The following is a 23,793-nucleotide window of genomic DNA, read 5'->3' on the forward strand; positions in this document are numbered from 1 at the left end:
GACTTTATAGATTGGATGACCAGGAACACGGTTCTGGCATTTATTTTTCATTAAACATCTTAGGCTTCCCATATTCCAAACACAAACTTTCAAATATGTGACGTCACAGCCCAAAATTACCTCCTTCCCCAGGCCACATTACTGTCATAAAGCTGATTCTTTTTACTCTGTAGGCACCACAACAAAGTTCAGACCAAGTTTTAAGCGATTTTTCAACAAACAAACCCATTTAAATCAGAATGACTAAACGAGGTGACGTCACACTAACGGTCGCTCCATGTTGAAGATAGGGCCTTGCGCAAGGCCCATTTTCAAATGAAGGGAACGAATTTCTTCAACACCAAGAGGCCGCGGGGGTTGCAACCTAGATAGATAGTGGTTTCTGAACCTCGCCGCAAATTTGGCTATCTCAACTCAAACCCCATGTTAAAGGTGGGATAGTCCCTTTAATAAGCTGTATGTTAAAAATAAATGAACTGCCCACGATGAGGGCTGCCAAAACGCATATTCATTTACGATAATACACAGTTGGATTAGTAGCCGCACAGCACGACTCAAATAGTCGTTTTAATGAGTAGATTTTATAAAGCAGGACAAGAACAACAAAGCCACTCAACAGTCTTATTGAAGCGCAATCAATGTTACGTGGGGTGACGAGGAGCAAATAATGGTTATTGTCTATCCAAAACATTCAACTGCTCTTAATATTTATTGAAAAAGCTTGTCTTGGAATTTATAATAAGTTAGGTCGAATTATAACATTTCCAAGCAGAGCCAGTAGGCTATTTGCAGGTCATTCGACGGAAAAACCTAACGTTCATTAGCTTCACATATCATCTTAACTCAACCCTAAGAAACTTAATAGACGTCATTTATCAATCACACCACACGTGTTAGGAACTGGACAAGTAATTGACACCTCCTGTCACAACACCTACTTGGTCGCACCCCACACCTCAGGTAAGTGTTCTGTCGAGCTCGAATTTGCACCGTCTGTGCCATTACCAGCCCATTGGCCACTGAGAGGGTAAAATGGCCGATAGGTCACAGGTCATGCAAGCTATGAAACTGGAATACTCGCATCACGCTAAAACCTTGATAATTAGGCGTCCATCTCATTGAGTTGCTCACATTCTATTGGCTTATTAACGTTCAAGCAATACCAATGTAAGTAGGATGATTAAAAAGTATTGAATGCACGTATTTATAGTAAGTTACCAACAATCTTTATCATGTATGTATTTGCCATCTGGTATGTCAATTTACATGGATTCCCTACATAAAGGAAGGCGACTGCAATGTAATGCTCGACAATACAGAAACTGTGATGGAACAAACAAATCGAATTTTGTTTCATTTTATAGCATGCAACTGAACACACGAAGCCTTGTCCGTTCCTGCGCCGGGGTACTCACCAAGTGGCATTTATGGGGTCCTGGTCGACAGCCACACGAACGATATACAGCACACAGGTTAGGAGCTTGATCACCAAGTTGAAAATACGTATCCGAAGGCCTGAAAACAAACATCGCGTCAATAGGGAACACAAGTTTCTTTGCCGAAATGCCTTTAAAAAGGACGGCGATGATAACGGTGTGTTTATTTGTTCAATGCAGCACGGTCTTACCGCTCAAATTACAAAAGAATCAGCACCTTGAAATGCGGGGAACCTGTAACTGAGCCCAAAAGCCCACAGATTTTGAGAGCGATCCCCAATGACCACAGTTTATGCGTTAGCCAACTGGTCAAGGCACAACATCGGTGAAGCTGCGGAAACTACCAAATTTGCTTGTGTTTGCTGGGTTTGAAATTTAGCATGCACGTCAGGCATCCTTTAACCTGGGTAGCGCAGATCCCGGTATCCGCAAATAAGCATTTGGCCACAGGGTTTGACTCACACACGGCAGAACCTATATGAAGCGCCATTTCGCCACGTAGCTTTGCGGTATTTGCATTTGTGCTATAAGGAAATGAAAGTTCTTAGAATAATGGGGAAGCAGACATGCTAGCGAATGAACAATATAGCAAAATTAGAGAACGAACAGCGTTCAAAATCTATCTTGATATAAAACATGTTTGCTTTATAGGCAAGCTAAAATCCATTCATTTTTTTACCTATTCTTTTCTTAACCCGCGCCCCGCTGGGCTATTCAGCCATACGCGCCCTGCTGGGGGGGGGGGGGGGAGGGCAGATTCGGCCCCCCCCTGTCTGACTTCCGAACCGATGGTCGTAGAAAGACGGAGAAAACGGCAATCGAAAGCTCTCAACAAGGCGGATCTTAAGAGCCCACATTTTTTTGCTTAAGTAGGTCAGAGGTCAGGTCAAGGTCAGGTCAAGGGTACAAAATGCAAGTTTCTACAGTATCGGCCTTGCACCGTAGTTGCCGAAGAATGGACTGAGACTGATTGCCCAAAACGTGTTCTTAGACTACCAAGACAATATTCGTTGCATACACTGTCATTCAAAGGTCAAGGTCAAGGTCAGGCCAGGTCAGGTCAGGTCACCAAAAACAAAATATAGAAAAGGGCATGTGCGACACATGTTTTATGGGTCATTTTACTCATAGAATTCAATAGGCACACTCAATAAGTGATACGGACCACCTCTGGATGAATTTCAGGTCGAGGTCAGGTCAAGGTCAGGTCAAGTGAGGTCAAATTTTGAAGTTGGTTGTTAAGGCCTAAAAATGTGTCTATCTGATGCAGTTTTTCACGGCGAATCGAATGGTGCTATATTTGTTCCCATACGAGGTCTAGAACTTCCAAAAGTCATTTTCAAAAATTTTTTGTCGTGACGTCATAAAATTTTGAATAACTCAAATAATAACTTGGTTTTTTTGATACACTCAAAATTTTGGATTTTATAATTATTTTTCCAAAAAAGTCAGTTTTTTTAAAATTTGGGCCAAAATCCAAAATTTTGAAAAAACGAGATTGCCATTTGATAGACAAAGTAGAATCACATATAACCTTTTTTGTTACGTCTTAATTCGTTCAAAAATGAATATGTTAGCGGCGTTTGAAATTTTGCCGTTTTTGAGGCGAAAATAGCGAACATGACGTCACTAAAACGTCAATTTCTCCAAAATTTTTCCGACGGATTTTGCTGTAATTTTCAGGGAACGTGTCAAATTGATGTATGATAAGGTACTGAAAGTTTGACGTCGCCGGCGTAACGCGTTTAGAAGTTATTGGCGAAAAACGGGAGGTGGGCAGATTCTGCCCCCCCCCCCCCAGCGGGGCGCGGGTTAATCTAAAGATCAAACTTTAACACTGTTGATTTAACGTGCAAGAAAACAACTGCAAAATCATGAGTGAGAGAGAGAGAGGGAGAGAGAGAGAGGGAGAGAAAGAGAGAGGGAGAGAAAGAGAGAGGGAGAGAGAGAGAGGGAGAGAGAGAGAGAGAGAGAGAGAGAGAGGGAGAGAGAGAGAGAGAGAGAGAGAGAGAGAGAGAGAGAGAGAGAGAGAGAGAGAGAGAGAAAGAGAGAGAGAGAGATATCATTTTCTGCGTAGCCATATTGGTAGGCCATATCGCTTATCTCGTGACATTGGACCAGATTGTTAAATATAACTAGAAATTATGTCTGAGGTCAAGCGTCTACCCTAAATCAAACTAGATCTAGAAGTAAATAGTGATATACAAATAGCTCCCATATTATTACAGCGACATAGCTTATGACAATAATGTAGCGAGTTACATGCGATGTAGAGCTCACTTAGACGCGGGTAGTAATAAAATAATGTGGAACTGGACACACTTACTAGATCTTTGATTTTTGATGAAGTAGAGGTGCAGCCGCTCTTTCAGCGTGTTCTCGTTGACGTAGTACTCGACGCGGACTCTGAAACAGACGAAAAGAGAAACATTAATATTCCACAGGAAATACCAAAAACATGGCAAAGTTGTATTGCTGTCTTTTTGTCAAATGACGAAGCATATGCTTCTGAAATAACTGATGTACAAATGAGAGTGTCTCCATCGTTGGTTTCTCCTGAAATAATATCGTGGTCAGAAAGGCTCACATCGTTATAGTAAAAGCCCACATGTCCAAAGTAATGGCGTATGTAAGCTATGTGGAAGACCTGTAGACGTGCGAACACTTTAAGCACCTGAAAAATTATATTAGTAACGATTCAAGCACGTCAGGACCAGCCCATTCGCGTCCAAAGCTCAGTTTGGTCGCTGTTTTTATATCAGCGTGCTGTCGGTTTTCCCCATATAAGGAAGTTATTGCTGGCGCTTCTTGGCCTCTCATTGGTCTAACGAATAGACCACTTGAATTCGACCAATGAGGAGCCACGAAGTAGCAGCATGCTCGCAGCCTGCTGATAAATAAACGGGGGGCGAACAGAGCTCTTGATCACACTTCCTTGGTCCGTGCTGACGATCACTCCACATACTAAACGGGGGAGAGCATGGTCCCCATTGAAGCACACATTTCGGGGCAGCTGTTTTAGAGGCAAGGTTGTCTGTCCCACGGGGCACTTCTCAACGGACAGAAGTAGGTTTCACCCGATCACTAAATCATTAACGATTAAAAATCGATTACGATTTCTTACAAATATAGCTGGAACTTCATGTGTTATTTCTACATGACAATAGGTATTCCACATAGTCCAGCTAGGTTTCGTAAAAATTGACCCTTATGTCCTATGTTTCCCCAAAAGCTCATGCCTCTAGCTGGTGCGTAGGTATACGAGCTAACATGGAAGGTAAAGAGCGGGTTTCTACTGGGATTAATCTACTCTCCCCTCAGTGAGCATATTCAGGGTTCTGGGCACCGTCAATTTCTTGCCAAACAATTTGATTTTGCCACTTTATCAATGGCCCAAAGATACCATCAGTAAATTAACGTTATAACAATCACGGCTATTAGGAAATGCTTTGTATTCTCGCACAATGCAATATTACAAACCATTTAACTTTACGGCGTCTGCATGAACAGTTACTGCTTCAACTCGATGCACACGATCAAGTTAATCATTATGACCTTGTTGACCGGCGGGCAGTATGACCACCGCACCACCAGTCACCAATGACGTCACGGCTGCCCACCAATGACGTCACTGCGCACATACCGCGGGATGGCCTCGTAGCTGCCGGCGGCGTGGAAGCAGAACGGCCACAGGTGGGAGCCGCAGGGCTGGAGCTCCTCAGCCGGCTCGTCCAGCGAGTCGCCGCGACTGGAGAGCAGCCGCACTGAGCACGCGCCGTCCTCGTCCTGGCAGATGCTCTGGTAGACGGCGTCGGCCGAGCGCTGCCGCCTCATGGTGATGGCCTCGTGACGGTGTCAGGAGAGCGCGGCACGTGGCGCGGCAGAAGGCGCACGTGAGGGTGGACCGGCACCACGGAATGCCCGGTGATCGGAGCCTGTGCTGACGTTCGTCTCGGGCTGTTTGGTTTGGTTTTAGGGCGCTGTTGAGAGTTGGATTTGTTTTGTTCTGCGTTGATTGTGACTCGCCTCCAAGGTAGACGCTGCTTTAACAAGAACAGTAAAAAGTGAGACAACTTTTGCTTCGTCTATCTCGCAGTTGTCTTGATTGTAGCCCACCAAATTCCGGACCGAGGTCAGACACCACACGCGATCGGTTCGGCCTCAGTTCTCAGGTGCCGTCGCCAGTCCCCACTCGTCCGTCCTCACAATCTCACAGTCACGTCCGCACGTCCGACGTGACGTCCGCACGACGTGGACAGGTTCTTGCTGACCTTTGACCCGCTGGGGGCGCCCGTGGGCCGCTGACTGGGCACGGTCGAGTGCGGTTTAACGGCCGGCAGACGCACTCGTCGCTACTCGAGTGGCGACGGACGACGGCCGCGGCACACCTGCGGGAGTCGGCCGGTTGACGGCTGGGCCGGGTCGGCTCTGAGGGGCCGGTCGCAGCTGGCCGCCGCCCACAGCGGCGATTTGGAGGCGGCGGCGGCGGCGGCGGCGGCGGCGGCGGCAGGGGTCAGATCGCCGGCCCACCTGGGTACCGGGCCGGTGGACCGCGGCCGGTGACTGACACCAGCGGGAGGGTCGGGCAGCCGCGACCGCTCGGGCCTGTATCGTCCACACAACTGGCGGCCACCGCGCGCCGATCGGCTCACAATCCGCTCATTAAATCATTGGAGTCATTCTCCTAACTGGGCAATTCGACAGCGGCGCCTGGTTAACCCCTGGTAATTACACTAAGTGAGGCCACGTAGGGACCGGCCTGTGCTACTTAGCTAACAAACACTCACAAAATGTGAGCGCTAGTTAATGGCGCACTTACTGCAGAATGGAAAAACAGACACAATCGATACAAAAATACAGGCTGTCAAACATCAAAATAATTGAATCAGCGGTGAGAAAAATGATAAGGCTCAACAAGGTAGGTATTAAGCTTTTGTTTAGCATGAAAAATGAGCTGAAAGATGGCCTTTCATTGGAAGATAGGCGCCGTCCCGTCCCGTCCCGTCCCGTCCCGTCCCGTCCCGTCCCGTCCCGTCCCGTGTCCCGTCCCGTCCCGTCCCGTTCCGTGCCGTCCCTGCCGGGGAGCCCGCTCTGTCCGTCCCTCTCTATCCGACGGGAATTGTCGGCGGGCCGTCCCCGGCGCAGAATCGGAGCTCAGCTCAGCACAAAAACGCCACACAGCCCAAACTAAGGCGATCGGCTTGAGCCAGCAGATTCTGCGATTACCACCTAGTCCTCGACCCCGCCGCCGCCGCCGCCGCCGCTGCCGCCGCCACCACCGTCACCACTGCTGACGCACACACGAACGGCGACACGATCTTGGCTCCGAGGTGACGGCGAATTGTGTCTCTGACGCGCCACTACCGTCGCCCTGCGCCGGTCACTCCGTCCGTCCGCCTCCCGGGACCACCGCCGAATGCGTGTAATACCGGATCACCGGCCCGCCGGCGATCGATGCATATCGCTCTGTTCGCCGTTATAAGCCCACGAATCGATGCGGTCTAATTAGGAACCAGACCGATGTATTATGGACCGGCCGCGGGGATTGGCTCTGAAAAATTGAGTCTGTCCTTGAAGCGCGCACTGACGCTGTAGGCGGCGCATCACTAGTCAAGTAGTCAGTCACGACACATGCTAACTGACTCTGCTGGCGCGGATGAGACACACGCGTCGCGCGCCCACACGGTACCGACCACCGGTCACGGGCATCACCTGGCAGCGGCGGCTGGCGGCGAGCCGCGCCGAGCCGAGGGTGCGGCACTGTTTTTCAGCCGGATAAGCCGGCCGATGCCGCTCACGCGTCGATGCCGGATTGCGATCACTATTGACATCGGTCGGCCGGATTGATCCCGTCCGTTTCCATGGCTACGCCACCTAACACGGCCTCGGGACGCCGTGAAATTCGACCTATCGCCGCTCGAGTGCGTCCAGTGCACGGTCCGGCGCGCCGCACAGGCAATTATTACTGGGCGACCTCTGACTGCTGGGGCGCGCTGCCGGACGGCCGAGCCGACACGGGAGTGTCGGTCGGCGCAGGGATAGCGCCACTGCAGCGTTGCAGTTGCCCGGTCTTGCTGATGCCGATCATATGCGAAATGGGAATGAAAGTTGTTTGCCTGAACTAAAGCCGACCTTGATCGTGATCAACTCTAGCGTAATCAAGTAGCTTCGAATTACCGACTCTTTGTATCATTTAATTGATTTTTTACGCATATTTGCTTTACGAATGCATGTAAGCAAGGGAGCTCAAAATAACTTATTTAACCATTAGATATGCTTGTATAGCTGCAACAAAGCAATTAGCGTTCTTCGCAACCACAACATGACATGTGATGGTTGATCACCGACAGCGAAAATGGGTCATAATCAGCAGCTGATTGTCGCTCGTGGATCAGCATCAGCGCTGAGCACAGCGGCTCTATTCCTCGACACCGAAAAATCTCAGCAGCATTCGTTGCTGCCACTGCAAAACGGAGCACCCGTCACATTAAGGCAATGAGAAGCCTCATCAAGATCAACGTCCTAAATCCTTAACAGTGCATCGATTCGGAAGGCACCCCTACACCTCCCTGAAGCCGGGCGTAACGAGTGCCGGTGCCTGCTGAATAACTGAAAACAGATCGGTCAAATGCCTATAATTTGTAGGCATTTGACTTATAGTTTGCTTCATTATCACCTCATCTGCTTCTTTCACTTCCATTGTTTCTCTCTCATACCTTTCGTCATCATATATTTATCCACAGCTGAGAAGAATTAACCTAGACACTTCCAAGTGTCACTCGTCGTTGTTGAGCAGCAATCCACAGTTCAATCAACAGGTTTAACATTGGCATATCCTGTTAATTCTTTTCAATTGTCTGGAGTGTCCACACGCACACATCGAAGCCCAGAGCGTAAAACCGCATTTTCAGGCCCTTGCTCCTGCCAATTAGTTACGTGAAGCTTGACCGCACGCCACTTAGTGCTGCGCCCAGGCATTGACCCAAGCACTTCCCCATGGAAAGGAAGAACAGGTAAAAGCGATTAGACGATTAGCTGAGGCCGATGTTAATTAGGAACGACTCCCAAGACTGAGAAATGTTTCGCAGGAGTCATTGATCGCAACGGGCGGCTATTCTATATTAATGCAAATCTAAAGCGCAAACGATTTCTGTCAATCATTGTGGTATGCACAAATTTGTGATAAAACTGTACATGTAGGTTCCTATGCTGTCGTCGGCTGGGGCCCATGTGATGATATTTAGATGTTTTCATCATGCGAATATGTCGCACGATGCAAATAAGCATTAATCACAAAATGCTGTGCTTCTGATATAGAAGGAAACAAAACATGATGGGAGATGTCTGCACCGTTTTTATTTCATGTCCGATATGAAGGGATTACGCACCTTGACGCTCTTAGGCAGTTGATGAGATCACCACGCCATGCGACTGTAATCTATCTGATTAGCTACACGAACAATAGTTAATCTATGGAACGGAACACTTGGACCTGAATTCAATGGAGGTATCTACCGTCCAGATCAGGCTTGCTACAGTCCTGAGGGTCACAGCTGCGCTTCAGTGAAATAGACCAACTCCTCCATTATCATTAGTTGATAAGAGAAACTCTGCCACAATGTCGACCGTTGTTAAGTTTTACCCAATCACCGCCAAAAAGTAGCATTCGTCTCATCAATGCAGGTGAAACATTTCACAACGCATACACATACGTCCACCACAATCATCTCAAACGCCGTGCCCCCTCAGAGGGCTCCTGCGTCCCCCTCTCCCTTCAGCTACCTGGGTATGGCCTCCGCCACCTTGCTCAGGCTCTCTTCCTCTCCCCTCCCTCCCCTGCCCTCCCTCACTGGGTATGGCCTCCGCCACCTTGCCCAGGCTCTCTTCCTCTCCCCTCCCTCCCCTCTCCTCCCTCAGCTACCTGGGGATGGCCTCTGCCACCTTGCCCAGGCTCTCTTCCTCTCCCTCCCTCCCCTGCCCTTCCTCAGTTACCTGGGGATGGCCTCGGCCACCTTGTCCAGACTGTCTGCTGGCTCCATGGGTGTTCTCTCGAACAGCCGGCTCGGGGCCACTGTGAGCACGTTCGAGCGCGAGGTCTTGCGCCGCTCTTGCTCGCGGCGCAGGGAGCGCAGACGGAAGAAGAACACATTGGACATGCTGCGGGAGCGGTCAGCGCGAGACGCTCAGCGGGGCAGCTGTCAGCTGGCTGCGGCAGCTGCGGGCGGGCGCGGAGCTGGCCGGGTGAGCTGCAGACGGGTGGACGCGACGTGTGCAACACCCGGAGGCCGGGGAGACGGGAGGGGGGAGGGGGGAGGGGGAGGGGCGCCCAGAGTTCGGGAGGATGTGAAGTATGAGGGTACAATGATGTGAATGAATTATCAATGAGAATACATGTTTGGGGCTTTGTTACTGTCGAGCGATAGCACTTTTTGTTTTGTGTTGTTGCATGAAACTACATGTGGCTTATCTAATATGAAAGCATAGTCGGCACTCCGCGCGCGAACGGCTCTGGATTTCACGCCCATGTGGGAAAAACATTACGCTTTCTCCATGAACCGAAAAAGTGATGCATGATTGGGATGTTTTTAATTTGCCTGCATACCAGTTCATGAGTCAACCTTACACATCATATAAGATTGTATATGACACGAATGTTCGTGTCAATTGCTTGAAACCCATCGTGGATCCCATTCTTGGATAAAACAATAGCTTGCAACAGGCTCAGGGGCTCAGGGCTGCTTGTGATGTGAAATTATAACGAACAAAAATCAAATACTTTGTGAGCAACAAAGCCTTTTTGTTTCAAGGGTGGTGCTCCAACCCGCTTCGCTTCCTGTAGGCTTTTCAAGCAGTATCAAGAGTGAAGAGGGTGCCCTGGTTCCCACTCCTTCAGCACAACACGCGAGCGTCCGTGAAGCACACCTTTGTTTCGTATCAATCGATAGACACAGAGAAGAAGACGGAGGAAGAATAGCAGCATTTTGACAAGACAAATATCTTGAATGTGAGACACAGCTCCGCAACTTTAAGAAGGAATTCCTACAAGCTAAGCGTAATAGATTTGAGTAGCAGAAGCTTCCACTTATGAAACAGATTTGGGCAAAATATCTTATATTCATGGCAACACCCATGCGGCGAAGTAGCTGACGAGCATTGTGTATCCAGTTTCGGGAACTGGACTAGCACAATGATTTACGTATATAGGTATAATGATTGATTACTACATATTACTCATAAAATAACCGGAGCTTAGCTAATAAATTCATAAACGTGTAAATCACTAGCAGAGAGTTTTCAAAATTCCGTTGTGGATCGCTCACATAATTGTGTCGAATTTTGTATCACATGAGATGATGAGAGGTCCAGAAAGGTTTATGCGTATACATATGTATCGCAAAATATATGCAAGCAAAACGCGAGTCATCGCTGCTAAAATACAAACCAGACGTGCTGAGAGAAATATTGTACTTGGAACCTGCTTAGGATTGTAGGCGACCCTCACAAATGGAATCGTCCTTCGAGGATATCTGATCACCATATCAAGGTGCTCACTGCTCAGTGCTCAGTGCTCATCTCTGATACAGCCGATGCAAAGCCGATGCAGAGCAGATGGACAGCCGATGCAAACGACAGACAGATTATGAGCACGCAATAACGGACTTAGCCCCCGCTACCGCAGCCCGGTCGGCCCGTATTTATATCGGCGGTCAGCTGATGTGATTCGGCACGCGCTGTGGACCGCGGTATCGCTGCCCTGCCTGGGCTATAGGGTCGCCGCTCGCTGCCCTGCCCTGCCTGGGGTAGGCGCCGCTGCTCACTGCCCTGCCCTGCCTGGGGTAGGCGCCGCAGTCGCTGCCCTGCCCTGCCTGGGGTAGGCGCCGCAGTCGCTGCCCTGCCCTGCCTGGGGTAGGCGCCGCTGCTCGCTGCCCTGCCCTGCCTGGGATAGGTGCCGCGGTCGCTGCCCTGCCTGGGCTGAGCGATGCTCCTGGCCGGGGTAAGTGATGCTGCTCGGCCGGGATCACCTCTGACCTCACGCCGCGGCGCACATCTCCGATGCTAATCGAGTTGGTCTGATGGATGGCCCGTCATAGCGGCTCTGATATCACTGATAATATTGTTGTCGCCGACGGCACACCGGTCGGCCTATACTCGCACACAGAGGTCGATAGGGAAACACACACGTGGATCCGTCTACCTGAACAGCTACCTGTTGGGTAAACGGAAACAGAGTTATATCGGGTGCCTTCTCATTGTTCGAAGAACACTTAGTTCTGTTTTTTTTTTGTTAGATTTCTGGCGGTCTTGGAACGCAACATCACACAACATATGCATCAGCTTCGGCGATGACATGGATATCCGTGCGTTCATTGTCCGGATATCCATGGTGTCTATTTTCCACATTTTCTGAATCGGTACGTCGGTTATCATATCAAATATTTTGATGTACAAAATCCAACAATACACATCCGACTTATGGGGCTGGGATATGAAGTATGGCATCAAAAGGTCACTACGCCAAAATTTGTAAGGTTCTTGGATCATTTGCGCAATGAATTTAGGTTGAGATCAAATATTTGATTTTTTCTCTATTAGTTTACCCAGATTTCACAAACTGTCACAATAACTGGGACCAGACATGTGCATAGATCCGAGAAAATGGATCTGGGATCTGATCCCACGGATCCTGATCTCGGATCCGAAGGGATCATAGATCCAGCTCTGTAATTTATCGAGAGATCCGTAGGGATCACAGATCCGAGTCTCATTTTTTTGCTGGAGATCCAGTGAGATCATAGATCCTCACTTATTTTTTGTCAACACATACAGGGTGTTCCGAAAAAAGTGTCACAGTTTCAAACGTGTATTATAAACGCTTGACAAGTATTAACGCATTAAAACATACACCATATGAAAGCTCACGTTTGTCGTTTTTCAACAAGGTTACTCTCGTATCAGTGCTATAACTCCTTGCCAGAGGGCAGAGGAGTTCCTGCGATCACAAGTTTACGCGAACTTCTTGTAGTTCACGTTCTCGATATGGGCACCACCGCGGTTGAGACACGCCTTGATTCTGGCCTGGAAACTCTCAGCGACTTTCGTCAGAGTCTCGGGACCGACTTGATGCAGGTATCTTTCGACGTTCTGCTTAAGCTGGACCAGTGTCTTGGGCTTGCCTGCGTACACAGTGTCCTTGGCAGCCCCCCACAGCCAAAAGTCTAGCGGGTTGAGATCAGGGCTGTGGGGAGCCCACTCATGGGCGGTGCCGAGAGACATGAGGCGAGCGTTGAACAGCTCCTTAAGGCATTCGATACTCTCACGCGCAGTGTGAGGCGGAGCTCCGTCTTGCATGAACCATGCCTGTTGCAGTTGGTTATCGGTGAGCATATCGGTCAGATCCGCGTAGAATTCCCGGATGACCTCGCGGTAGCGCTCGCCATTGATGGTGACGGTCCGGCCATCTTCTTCGAACCAGTAGGGACCGAGGAGGCCGTGAGTGGCGTTGTAGGCCACGAAGGCAGTGACCTTCGGGCCCTTCAGCTGCTTCTCCGTTACTTCTTCCGGTGGTGAGTTACCCCAGAAAGTGTTGTTGTGGATATAAAACTTTATCGGAATTCACTGGGATTGTATTGCGTATGCAATACAATCCCAGTGAATTCCGATAAAGTTTTATATCTACAAACATATACCTGGGAAAAAATATGACTCTAAAACAGTGTTGTTGTGGTTGTTCACCGCACCCTTCAGGTGGAAGTGAGCCTCGTCTGAGAACCAGACTCGGTTCACCCACCGCGCGTTCCTCTCCATCTTGTTGGAGATCCATTGACACATGACTTGCCGCTTTTGCCTGTCCCGATCCGTCATCTTATGTCTGGTGGATATTATGTACGATGACAGTTTTAGCTCGTCGCATAGGATGCGTCTTACGCTGGTTTTAGCAAGTCCGAGCTGTTGAGAGCGTCGACGGAGCGACTTCTTGGGACTGGCAATGACGGAATTTCGCACGGCCGCGATGGTCTCTGGGGACTTTGAAACCGATGCTGGCCTGCCGCTGCTGCCCCTGTGAGTATTCAGGACTGAACCTGTTGTCTCAAAATGGTTAACAAACCTTGCAATGAGTTTGTTGCAGGGCAGATCTCGAGTTTCCATGTCACACTCGCGTCGAAGTCGGCGGCGGACGGTGACGTACGATTTCGTCTCGAACCATAATCGGACGATTTTGATTTTTTGTTCTGGCGAAAAAACCATCGTAGATTTTGGTGAGCCGTTTTGTCCACCAAAATCGACAAGGGTTGTGAGCAACATATCTTAAGCCAAACTATTTCGGACAATTTTTACGGAAATCGCACGTGACTAAAATCGTGACACTTTTTTCGGAACACCCGGTATATCCCAAAAAAGCACTTGTTTCAACTCACAAACGTTCTGTTTTAGTAATTTTATGTGATCGCACATCATAATCCGTAGTTTTGTGTCACTTATTGACAAAGAAACCCTTTAAAACATGGTTTCAAATGTGGTGCATGGTGGGAGCCACTCAGATCATAGATCCATGTTCTTAATTTATCGTCAGATCATATGAGATCATAGATCCAAGATGTATTTTTCCCGCCGGATCCGGTGGGATCATAGATCCCAACCTGTACTCTGCTTCGAGATCCACTGAGATCATAGATCCATCACTCGGATCCATGCACATGTCTGACTGGGACCATGCTGTTGGAAATCAAACAATCTTCCATGTTAAGAGTCATTAAACGGGCCGCTGAGAAGCTGCTGATTAACCCGCGCCCCGTAGGGCTACCGGCGGACCCTACCACCCGTAGGGGGGGGGGCCGTATCGGCCCCCCCTAAGATCTCGGAAAGTTACCGGCCGATTTTCAAAATTCAAACGGCGTTCGATAGCCCCACCCGGGAACTACCTTGTGACCAAATTTCATTGACCTAGGTCAAACCGATGACGTCACAGGTCAGGTCAAAGGTCAGATTTTCACCGTTCACAGGCAATTCAAGAAATGTGCTGTGAAAGCGAGTAAATTGGTAATTTATTGAAAACCATCGATGGTACATTATTTGTCAAACACATACTTTGCTATCTGAGGTCACTGATACCAGGTCAGGTCACAGCGAGGTCAGGTCACCGGGGTCACAATATGAATGTGTCGTGTGATACATGTTTTATGGTCCATTTTACATGACAAATGCGATTATGTGGGTTAGGCAGTCTTTGGGGCCAGCCTAGGTCACGTTTTTGTGAAGGTCAGGTCAAGGTCAGGTCAAATTAGGTCAAATTTCAAAGTTGATATTTTTGCATAAAATGGGTATCGATTCGATGCAGCTCGTCACGGGGAGTCTAATGGTGGTCTTCGTTTTGCTCTACGAGTTCTAGAATTGCCAAAAATTGAGTTTGAAAATTTGACGTCATCATTTTTGAACAGTTTTTTTCGCTATAACTTGGCCAAAAAACGAGGTATCGATCTGAAATTTGGTATGTAGATAGAAGACGGTGGGCACTATCACATATATTCCGGTTTTTTCGAAACTCAAAAAACTTTTTGGATTTTTTGGCGAATATATCCAAAAAATGCTTTTTTGATTTTTGGGGGTCAAAACTCAAGAATTTCAAAAATTCGAGATAGCAGTTTTGTAGCCCTGTCAATTCTACACCTTTTATGTCTTGATCATTTTTCTGTATCTTCAAAGCTGTAGTCCTGACAGGTCTTCTCGCGAAGGTCTTTTTTCGGTCGAAAATGACAGAACATGATGTCACTCTGACGTCATTTGTGGCCAACCTATCATAGCCTCTGGAAAAATTTTTGGTCACAATGTGTAAAATTGATGCCCGGAGGGGTCCTGAAAGTTTGGTGGCGATATCTCAACCCGTTTAGGAGATATCGACCGAAAAGGACAGGGGGGGGGCCGTTTCGGCCCCCCCCCCCTACGGGGCGCGGGTTAAGAAGATGTCAAATGTCAATATTTGCAACTGCAGCAAATCACAGAGGAATGCCAACACTTAAAAGATAACGATGTGGTCATTCCCACTTACTGACAACGTCTGATCGAACTACAGGGTGTTTCACTAAAAGTGTCAAAAAGTAAATGCCTATTAAAGATATATAGAATATTCAAATCACGTGTCTGCGCACGTGGCTTTGTTGCAAATTTTTGGACATTTATTATTTATCCATTTAAGATATATTTTACACTCAAACGGAGCGAGGGCAGGAGGCCAAAGTTACTAGTCATTTTTTCCTTATGCAGAACAAGAACAGGTTATTTACACCGCAACAGGAGGGATGAATTACACTTATGTACATTTGGTGCCATCAGAAACATTGAAACCGTATGCCGACTTTTCAGGAAACTTTTTACTCTCTCACCTCGCTACGTTCCAGATTATAAAAGTTTCAAAGGGCTTGTTGAGAGGTTTAAAAGGGTTCCTTCGATGCCGGTTCCAGTCCAAAAAAGGCGGGGTTGCCCCCACCTCTCGGCGGAAACCGTTGAGAAGGTCAGGGTCTTTTTGAGGGCCTTTGAAGATAACAAGAAGCTAATTCCAACATCAGAAATATCCAGGGCCTTACAAGTTATTAAAATCAACCACTGTAACGGCTGTAGCCACCAGGAACTGACTGGACCACAAGCTCCTGGGCCGAATAATCAGCTGCCTCGCCGCCCGCCTCTGGCCAGCGCGAAGCCCCGATCTGTCAAGGCTAAGCCTCTGGTTTGGTCAGTGACTCAGTAGCTCTCGCAGAGCTGAGGAAGACTCAAGTCGCATCACTTCGGGAGCTGAAGAGCACAATTCAAGGCTTTGCCGACAGTCTGGACGCTGAAGATGAAAACGGGCTGTGAGGCACCTCCGGACACGTGCCGAAACGGTGCATCAAAAGAAGGGGCAGATGTGTGGAATAGGTTTGAGTGACGGTGATATCGTTTTTATATATTCAAATGTCCAACAATTGCGGATGAAATGATATGCTAATTTCCTTAGAAAACATTGTTATTATGTGAATTATGACCATTTACTTTTTGACACTTTTAGTGAAACACCCTGTAAAAGTATCAAACTAAAAGGTGGAATGGACAACCAGGGGACGCTGATTCGATGCAAACAAAATATGTATCATGAGTCGTGCAGCTTGAAATCCACATATAGCACACGGAGGTGATAAATGCCTGTCAGCAATAGAGCTGATGCTACCGACGGCTGTGCCCGCAGATGACCTGCTGCCGCTGACCTGTCAGCACTGACCGGCGACTCTCAGCTGACCTGTCCGGTATACGGCACCACTGAGCGGCGCGGCGGCGCTCAGGGCCCTCAGCTGACCTGTCCGGTAACAGGGCCCTCAGCTCTGACCTCAGACCTGTCCGGTATACGGCACCACTGACCGGCGGCCCTCGGCTGACCTGTCCGGTATGTCCTACGGCCGCAGATGACCTGTCGGTACCTCCGACGGGCCGGCGCGGTCGGGCCATCAGCGCCGATGAGTCGTTTCGGGAGATCGCTTCAGAGCGCGTTTATTACATTCCACGCCCCGACAGAGTCATCGGCGTCTGCCCGTCGACAGAGTACAAAGTGGTCGCTCATAAGAGCGCGCCGCGTGCCCCTCTGGCGTCCCGACCTCAAATAGACACGGCGGCGCGGCCGGGGCCGAGTTTTGCAGCCGGTTATGACGGACGACATATGACGGCCCTCCATCACAGCGCGCAGTCGGGACGATGGACCGCGCGGAGGTCGGGGTCACCTGACAGAGGCGTGAGAGCGCTCCTGATTTGTAACGGTTCCAGATCTACTTGTGGCACTGTACAAAATGTGTAATGTGTTTACCAACACGGGTAGTGGGACTACGAATAATTTGCAGTAGGTAAGTCACCTTCAGAAAAAAATAACAGCCATCATATGTCAATCAAAGAAAACATTGAATCTAGCCTATTCCCTGAATCGCTTGACAGATTTGCAACAAGCAACAACACTTTAAAAGACATACGGTAAATTTTAAAAATATATGCATTTTAAGGCATATTCAAATGTAACAAGAGCTCCTCATGGAAAGCGAAGTTCTTTTAGAATATTGCTAAGAAAACAGATGCATGTGCCATGCCAACGCCTATACATAGGGCAGAGGGCTATATTAAAATGTTTTGCTGCTGTCCCTACTCTGTGCACATGCATTACCATTTGTTTTTACGAAATGTATTTCTACCTGAGCCGAGTTGCCTTTTTGAGCGATTAAATTTGTTAATGTCTGGTTCGACACTTCTGCTCATTAGAAATATGCCCTGACACTGTTTACTACAAGCAGCACCCGCGCGGAATCTTCCGAGTAAGATGCTTGCATGAATCATGAAGGGAATGTCATGCATGATGTGCGTGCTTATTTGACTACATCTTATGGTCTGATTTAAACTGGAGCTGAATAAGTGATGGCGTAATTAGAAATGCTATGTTATGAATTATGGGGTTATGTACAGGAATTCGCTCTGATTCTTATCAGGATGCTTCAGACCAATCAATCACGATTTTTATGAAAAGTCGGTATCAAAGGTTTGCTTGCTGTAAAAAGACTTTCAGAAAATTGTCGTAAATATGTTCACTAGATAATTTACATCGTGCTGCGAATAATTAATACTTTTGGTGTTATTTGACCTTCAAATGGTTTAATGAACTAAAAAATACGCCATTCGGCAAATATGCCACACATTGACATCAAATGTTGCATTTTGGCGAAAAAAAGATATTCTTCCCTCCATCTGATGGCTGGATGAGTGCGATTGAGGAATCACTAGCGAACTTAGCATGAATGTTGTTTTCAGTTGAGGAAATACTGACAAGACAAACATAGGTTGTGAGATTTATTCCTGATAATTAGTTATTATTTCATTTGTCCTTGCATTAAGATGATTGATGAACAACATTAATGATCCGCTCACTGCTTCAGCCATAATTTCAAAATATGCACACATAAGATATCAATTGGAAGACCTATAAAGGTCTGTCAGTCGAGATAATGGTATGCTAATTTCCTGCTGAACAATGCACAGCAATGCCTTCTGTCAGAAGTCATCAAAAGATAATCGCATGAAGGTTTCGTTTGAGCTATTTCATGCAGCCAAAATCCTAAATCTCTTCGGGTAAGAGTGATTGCACGCTGAGCCCGGGTCGCGATCCCAAGAAAGACTTCATGGAAAAGGCTCGTACTGCAGAACCACTAAAATAGCATCCAGGTAAGGTGACGGGCGGGGTATGCGCCGGAGGCGGGGGGGGGGGAGGCGCCCACCGGAAACAGGACCTCTGCGGGGGGAGTTAGAGGGAGGCAGGTAACGGTCAGTGAGGGTCAGAGCTGCACACAGACCGTGGGAGCCGCCCGGGGGTGCGGCACTCCCCGGGGAACCTCAGGGGGACTGTGGGGTCGGTCCCGGCCTCCGGGTGTGTCCCGCCACTCCGTCAGCTCCTGCCTGTGTCTCCCAGCTCAGCTCAGCTCGCTCAGCTCACCAGCTGCCGCCCGCCGGCCGCCCGGCGCCGCCGTCACGGACCCAGGCGCGCGCGCCGGTCGCCACACAGGTCCCTCGGTCACGGGCTGACCGCCACTGAGCGCTCCTCGGCTTGTACCTGGTCCCGGAGCCCGTCCACCGCAGCGCCGCCCTGGTGGCAGCAGCCACAACTACTCCGTCGCCAGCGACGACGCCGACATATGCGTCTTGCGCGGCGGCAGCGACAATTTTGAGCGGCTGGTCGATACAGGACATTGATTGGCGAAATCCGCTGACGAGGCCGCAGCGATTTATCGAGGTCCTGTGAGACGCGGCTCTGGTGGTATCCAGCTGGGACCGGAGCCGCGCAGAGACGAGCACTTGTCACAGGCTGGACTGGAGATGCCCGAGAGACGTACCGTCAAACTCTATCTAAAACATGTGCTGAGTTGATGACGATGAACAAGAACGGAAGCTGTGGGGCTCACTACTCGCTGTTCAGCAAAGCACATGCATTATATCGCATACGGAGAATATTGTTCCAGTAAAACTTTCAGTGTCTCATAAACCACTGTGAAATGATAACGAAGCTTTTGAGATGACATTTCAGCATATCAACAAGATGACAAATATTTACACAATATCATGTTAGGTGTTTGAATCACAGCTCTCCCTTATAACTGACTCATCAAATCTACTACCACAAACGCCCCTGAATGTCCCTCCAGGCGACTGTTTGGGTCTGACTGAGTGCCTCTCTGCGCTCCCGGTGCCAATCGGTCCTCTGTCCCGACTCCAAACAGCCATTTGGCCGCAGCCGAGAGCGGCACATACATGGCCAAATGCCAGTCCGCGACCGACCCGTCGTTCGCGGCAGAACGGTAAACCACCGCTTTCCGAGGGCAGAGCGTCCGGCCAGCGCGAGCCGACACGTAGAAAGGATGGAGCTGAACACAAATTACAGTGGCTTTGCACAGCTGTGGGTCGGGCGCAGACCACAAACCTAGGAAGAAGTCTCACATTTTACAAACAGTTAAAGGGGATAAAAGTTCGAGGGCATTGCCAACAAATCTTGAGTAAATAGCGGGGTTATTTGTTAACTGAGCTAATCAATACATCCGTCTCGTATGATCATGGATTAACAAGTGTCGTAGTGGTTGTGTTTCTACTGACGTTGTAAGAGTCAACGGCCCCATACCATCTGCAGCTGGTCTTGGCTCTACTCTGATGCTCAGAAGCTCGTACGTAATCGTGCCCGGTCTAGCCTGCACCCTCTCCCTCGCCCCTACCCTCCTCCCTCCACGCTCGTCACTCGGCACGGCTGATGGCCGGCGGCCGCGACCCGGATAAACACGAGGCCAATTTACCGGCCTAAACACACCTCTCAGACGTGTGTCAAGCGCACGTGACGGCGCCCGGGGGCGCGCTGCCCCGGCGCGGCGCTCGGTCCCAGTCAGACGCCTCATGCTTCATTGGGACGCCGCCTGGGGACAGGCCGCCGGCCGGGCCGTCAGTGGCAGGCGCGCGGCGGCCCCGGCCGGCCGGCTCCGAGCAAATGGCAGCTCAGCAGCCCGGGCCGACTCGCAGGTCAGGCGCTCCGGCAAAGGGGACGGGGGATGAGCCACTTCACTAACTGTGTCTGCAGAGAGCGGTCCAGTGTTTGGTGTGTAAGATGGCAGCGCGCAGTCGACACTACTCGTCACACCCGACGCAATCCGCTCGCTTGATAAAGCCGAGGAAGCTCGAGTCCACGGAACGAGCGCCTCGAGGACAGTAGTCTTGGCATTTTTCAGAAACAGCTTATGAAGTTCGACACAAGCTCGTTAGAGTGGCATTAGTAGAGTAATTCGGTATATATGTAAAAATGTATGTATGCCAGAGATTGTTACGCATATTGCTACAACCTACGGCATAGACCTCTGTAATCTGTAGGCATAACAATGGAAAAATACCGAAATATGGGTACCGCTTAGGCCCACGGGCATTTATTATTCCTTACTCTCGGTCAGTGGTCCCCATTGAGTTTCAATGAACATAGTTCCCAATTCCCATGATGATGTTCCACTCCTCAGCTCTATCAGTTGACCGGAGCGCTAAGTAAGTTGTGCCGCTTATCACGCAATTAAGCGTGTCGATTGTGAGCATTGGGACAAAGCTATAATTTGTGAACTCAGCCCGTGTGATGCGGCACAGCCTACCACTGCAGGCAAATAACTGCCTGTGAAAAGTGGAGCATCATTCTGTAGTCGACTATACACATTTCTTCCACTATCGAATGCACCTCATCGATTCTGGAGAAAATTGCATTATCTAGTGTTAGTGCTTTATCAGCAGCGTGTGCGTCCATGCTAGCCAACCAGTCAGGTGATCACGCATGTGCGTGGAGGAAGGCCTTCGATCACGTCGATTGATGTAAGATTCACAGGAGCGGTTCATGCAATGCTGTTTTGCAGCTATATTTGACCGAGGTAGCCGCCAGTCGGTGAAATACGCCACCCGTCTCGAGGGGCGGCCGTGGTAACCTTATAGCAAAGTTTAACCCGACCAGACTGTCCACTCCAGTACTGGTTACCAGTGACATTCCAGGTTAAGTCACACGGGGGAGTGTGACCAGAGGATGGGCGCGTATGCTTAGGGTCGATGAGGTTACTCACGAGTGTTTGTCTGAATTTAGCGGGTATAATTGATATATTTAGGATAAAAGATTTGGTGATGCTTTGAGAAGTCTGAAGTTTCCATTGTTAACCCGCGACCGCCTGGGGGGGGGGGTCGGATCCGACCCCCCCCCCTCCATTTTTCTTGAATAACTCATGAACCGCTTGCGCTATCAACTTGAAACTTCGCATACCTTCTCCCCCATCAATTTGACGTCTCCTGTGCAATTTTTAAGAAAAAATTTTCAAAATTTTTTGAGATATATCGATTTTAGTGATGTAACTACATGGCGTTTTCAGTCAAAAAAAGATAAATGTTTAAAAAATCGCCAAAAATCGAGATTTTAAGCAAATTGCAAATTAAGGACATGAAAAGACGCAGCTCAACGAGTTCTTTAAAATGGCCATCTCGGATTTTCCATAAAATGCGTTTTTCACCCCTAAAAATTCAAAAAACTGTATTTTTTGGAAAACAGCTAATAAAATCCAAAATTTTGAGAATTTCCAAAAAAACGGAACATATGTTATAAAGCTCTATTAGAACATTAGATGTCCCAAATTTCAACTTTCTATCTTGATTTTTGACCCCCAAATTGTAAAAAATAGCTCCAACATGCATAGGGCATGGTGACGTCATAAGCATTTTCGCGAATTAGAGGCACTTCTGAACATCGCATGTGAAAACAAATGGCACCACTAGATTCCTGGGACAAAGCTCGTCTAGATAAGTGCATTTTTATGTCAAAAATAAAAAGTTGAAAAATTGACTTTTTTCTTAGCCCTCGTTTAGTTATGTATGGAATAAACGATTTTTTATGCTTTCAATGCACACTTATCACCAGCACAGTGACTTGGGGTCACATATAACCATTACCATCGGATTTGGCGTGAAAAAATAAGCCATAAAACATGTGTCGCACGCCCATGTATCAGAAAGTGAAAACCGTGACCTTTCGTGACCTGACCTGACCTTGACCTGTACTTAGTATGACCCCTATACGCACATGGTACCTTCACTAGGTCTTTGAGGTCATTTGTGGTGAGTTTCGAGCAGCGGCTATCGATTCCGCTGTCCGTAAGCCTAATCATGCAAAACCCCTGAATTTGACCTTTGACCTGACCTTGACCCGAAAGTTGACCTCAATCTTAAAATCTTAAGAGCGCTTTGGGAAGGTCTCGTAGAGACCTTTCGAACGCCGCCTCGCGGGGCTCGATACGACCATTGGTTCTCGAGATAACAGGGGGGGTCGGATCCGACCCCCCCACCCCCCTCGGCTGATGTGGGTACGGAAATAGCCCAGGCGGTGCCGGGTTAAGTGCGTGAATTTGCACCGACAGGCGACAAATGTCTGTATAGGAGCCATCCATACTGCCATAGAAAAAGTGCAATGGAGCCTGCGAACCGACCAAGCTCAATGCTCGTACCGTCAACGACGTCTGCTGGTCAGTAAAAGAACTATTATTTTGAGAGCCGGCCGGTGGCGCCGCTGCGGTCGGCACGGTCCCATTCGGCCGCAGCCGGTCGGTGGTCGGTTAGCTTGGAGTAGTGTTCAGAAGTCGACGACTCTGAGGCTGGACGGGCCTCGGCGCTAGTCAACAATAACAGAAACAGACAACCGATTTCGTCACACAGCCAGGATATCACATATCAGGATGCACCTAAGACGTACAATTTGCTCATCACACACAAACACCAAATGTTGACTCACAACTCAAATGAGAATGTGACAATTTCCATCATAAGGCGCTGCTCCCAGGCGGTACCGTGCGACCGTGGCCGCTCCTGTACAAATGTTGTCACAGGCCGCTGGGTGGGTGCGACACCCACCCTACGTGTGCCCCGCAGCTATTGGGCCGCGTGGCTGCACACGAGCGAAGAAACGGCACACGCGAGCACCAGCAGCGCGCCATCAGCTAATGAGCAGCGAACTATTTCTGAGCCCCGAGCACGGCCTATTGTTTACACAGGAATACAGTAGGTGTGGCCCGGAAATTGATATCACAGGGTTCACTGTAAGTAGTTACACCGTACACCTGCATGTACCTACACTGTAAGTACAGGCAGGTGACTGGAGTCAAAGACCAGTTTCAGTTTTTTTTTACGCGCTCCGATCAACCACAAAAAAAAAAACAGCAGAGCATGAGGCTGGCACTAGCCCTTGCCTTGAGTGGTGTTTTTAGATAATGAAGCCTAAAGTCAAAGCACATTGTTGCTCGAAGGCTAATGCATTGAATAC

General features: G+C 48.7%; 1 protein-coding gene and 1 long non-coding RNA gene across 3 annotated transcripts in view; one reads left to right on the plus strand and one right to left on the minus strand.

Annotated features, from left to right (window-relative positions):
* The window catches only part of LOC122379142 (potassium channel subfamily T member 2-like), a 155,802-nt gene that overhangs the window by 59,611 nt on the left and 72,398 nt on the right, over positions 1 to 23,793 (minus strand). The window contains exons 1-4 of one of the 2 annotated variants that reach the window (XM_043361090.1): positions 18,925 to 18,974; positions 9,429 to 9,593; positions 3,763 to 3,842; positions 1,416 to 1,515 (exon numbers count right to left, since the gene is read on the minus strand). In XM_043361090.1, the coding sequence (XP_043217025.1) occupies positions 1,416 to 1,515; positions 3,763 to 3,842; positions 9,429 to 9,592 (344 nt within the window). In that variant the 5' untranslated portion in view covers position 9,593; positions 18,925 to 18,974. Of the gene's footprint in view, positions 1 to 1,415; positions 1,516 to 3,762; positions 3,843 to 9,428; positions 9,594 to 18,924; positions 18,975 to 23,793 lie in introns of those variants that run through there. The other variant, XM_043361089.1, reaches the window with a different exon arrangement.
* Positions 12,264 to 13,648, plus strand: LOC122379143. Its single transcript, XR_006256133.1, has 2 exons — positions 12,264 to 13,000; positions 13,350 to 13,648. It is a non-coding gene; the product is annotated as an uncharacterized LOC122379143 (long non-coding RNA).

Source organism: Amphibalanus amphitrite, unplaced genomic scaffold, assembly GCF_019059575.1.
Source record: "Amphibalanus amphitrite isolate SeventyFive unplaced genomic scaffold, NRLGWU_Aamphi_draft 000072F_arrow, whole genome shotgun sequence".
Taxonomy (NCBI): Eukaryota; Metazoa; Arthropoda; class Thecostraca; order Balanomorpha; family Balanidae; genus Amphibalanus; species Amphibalanus amphitrite.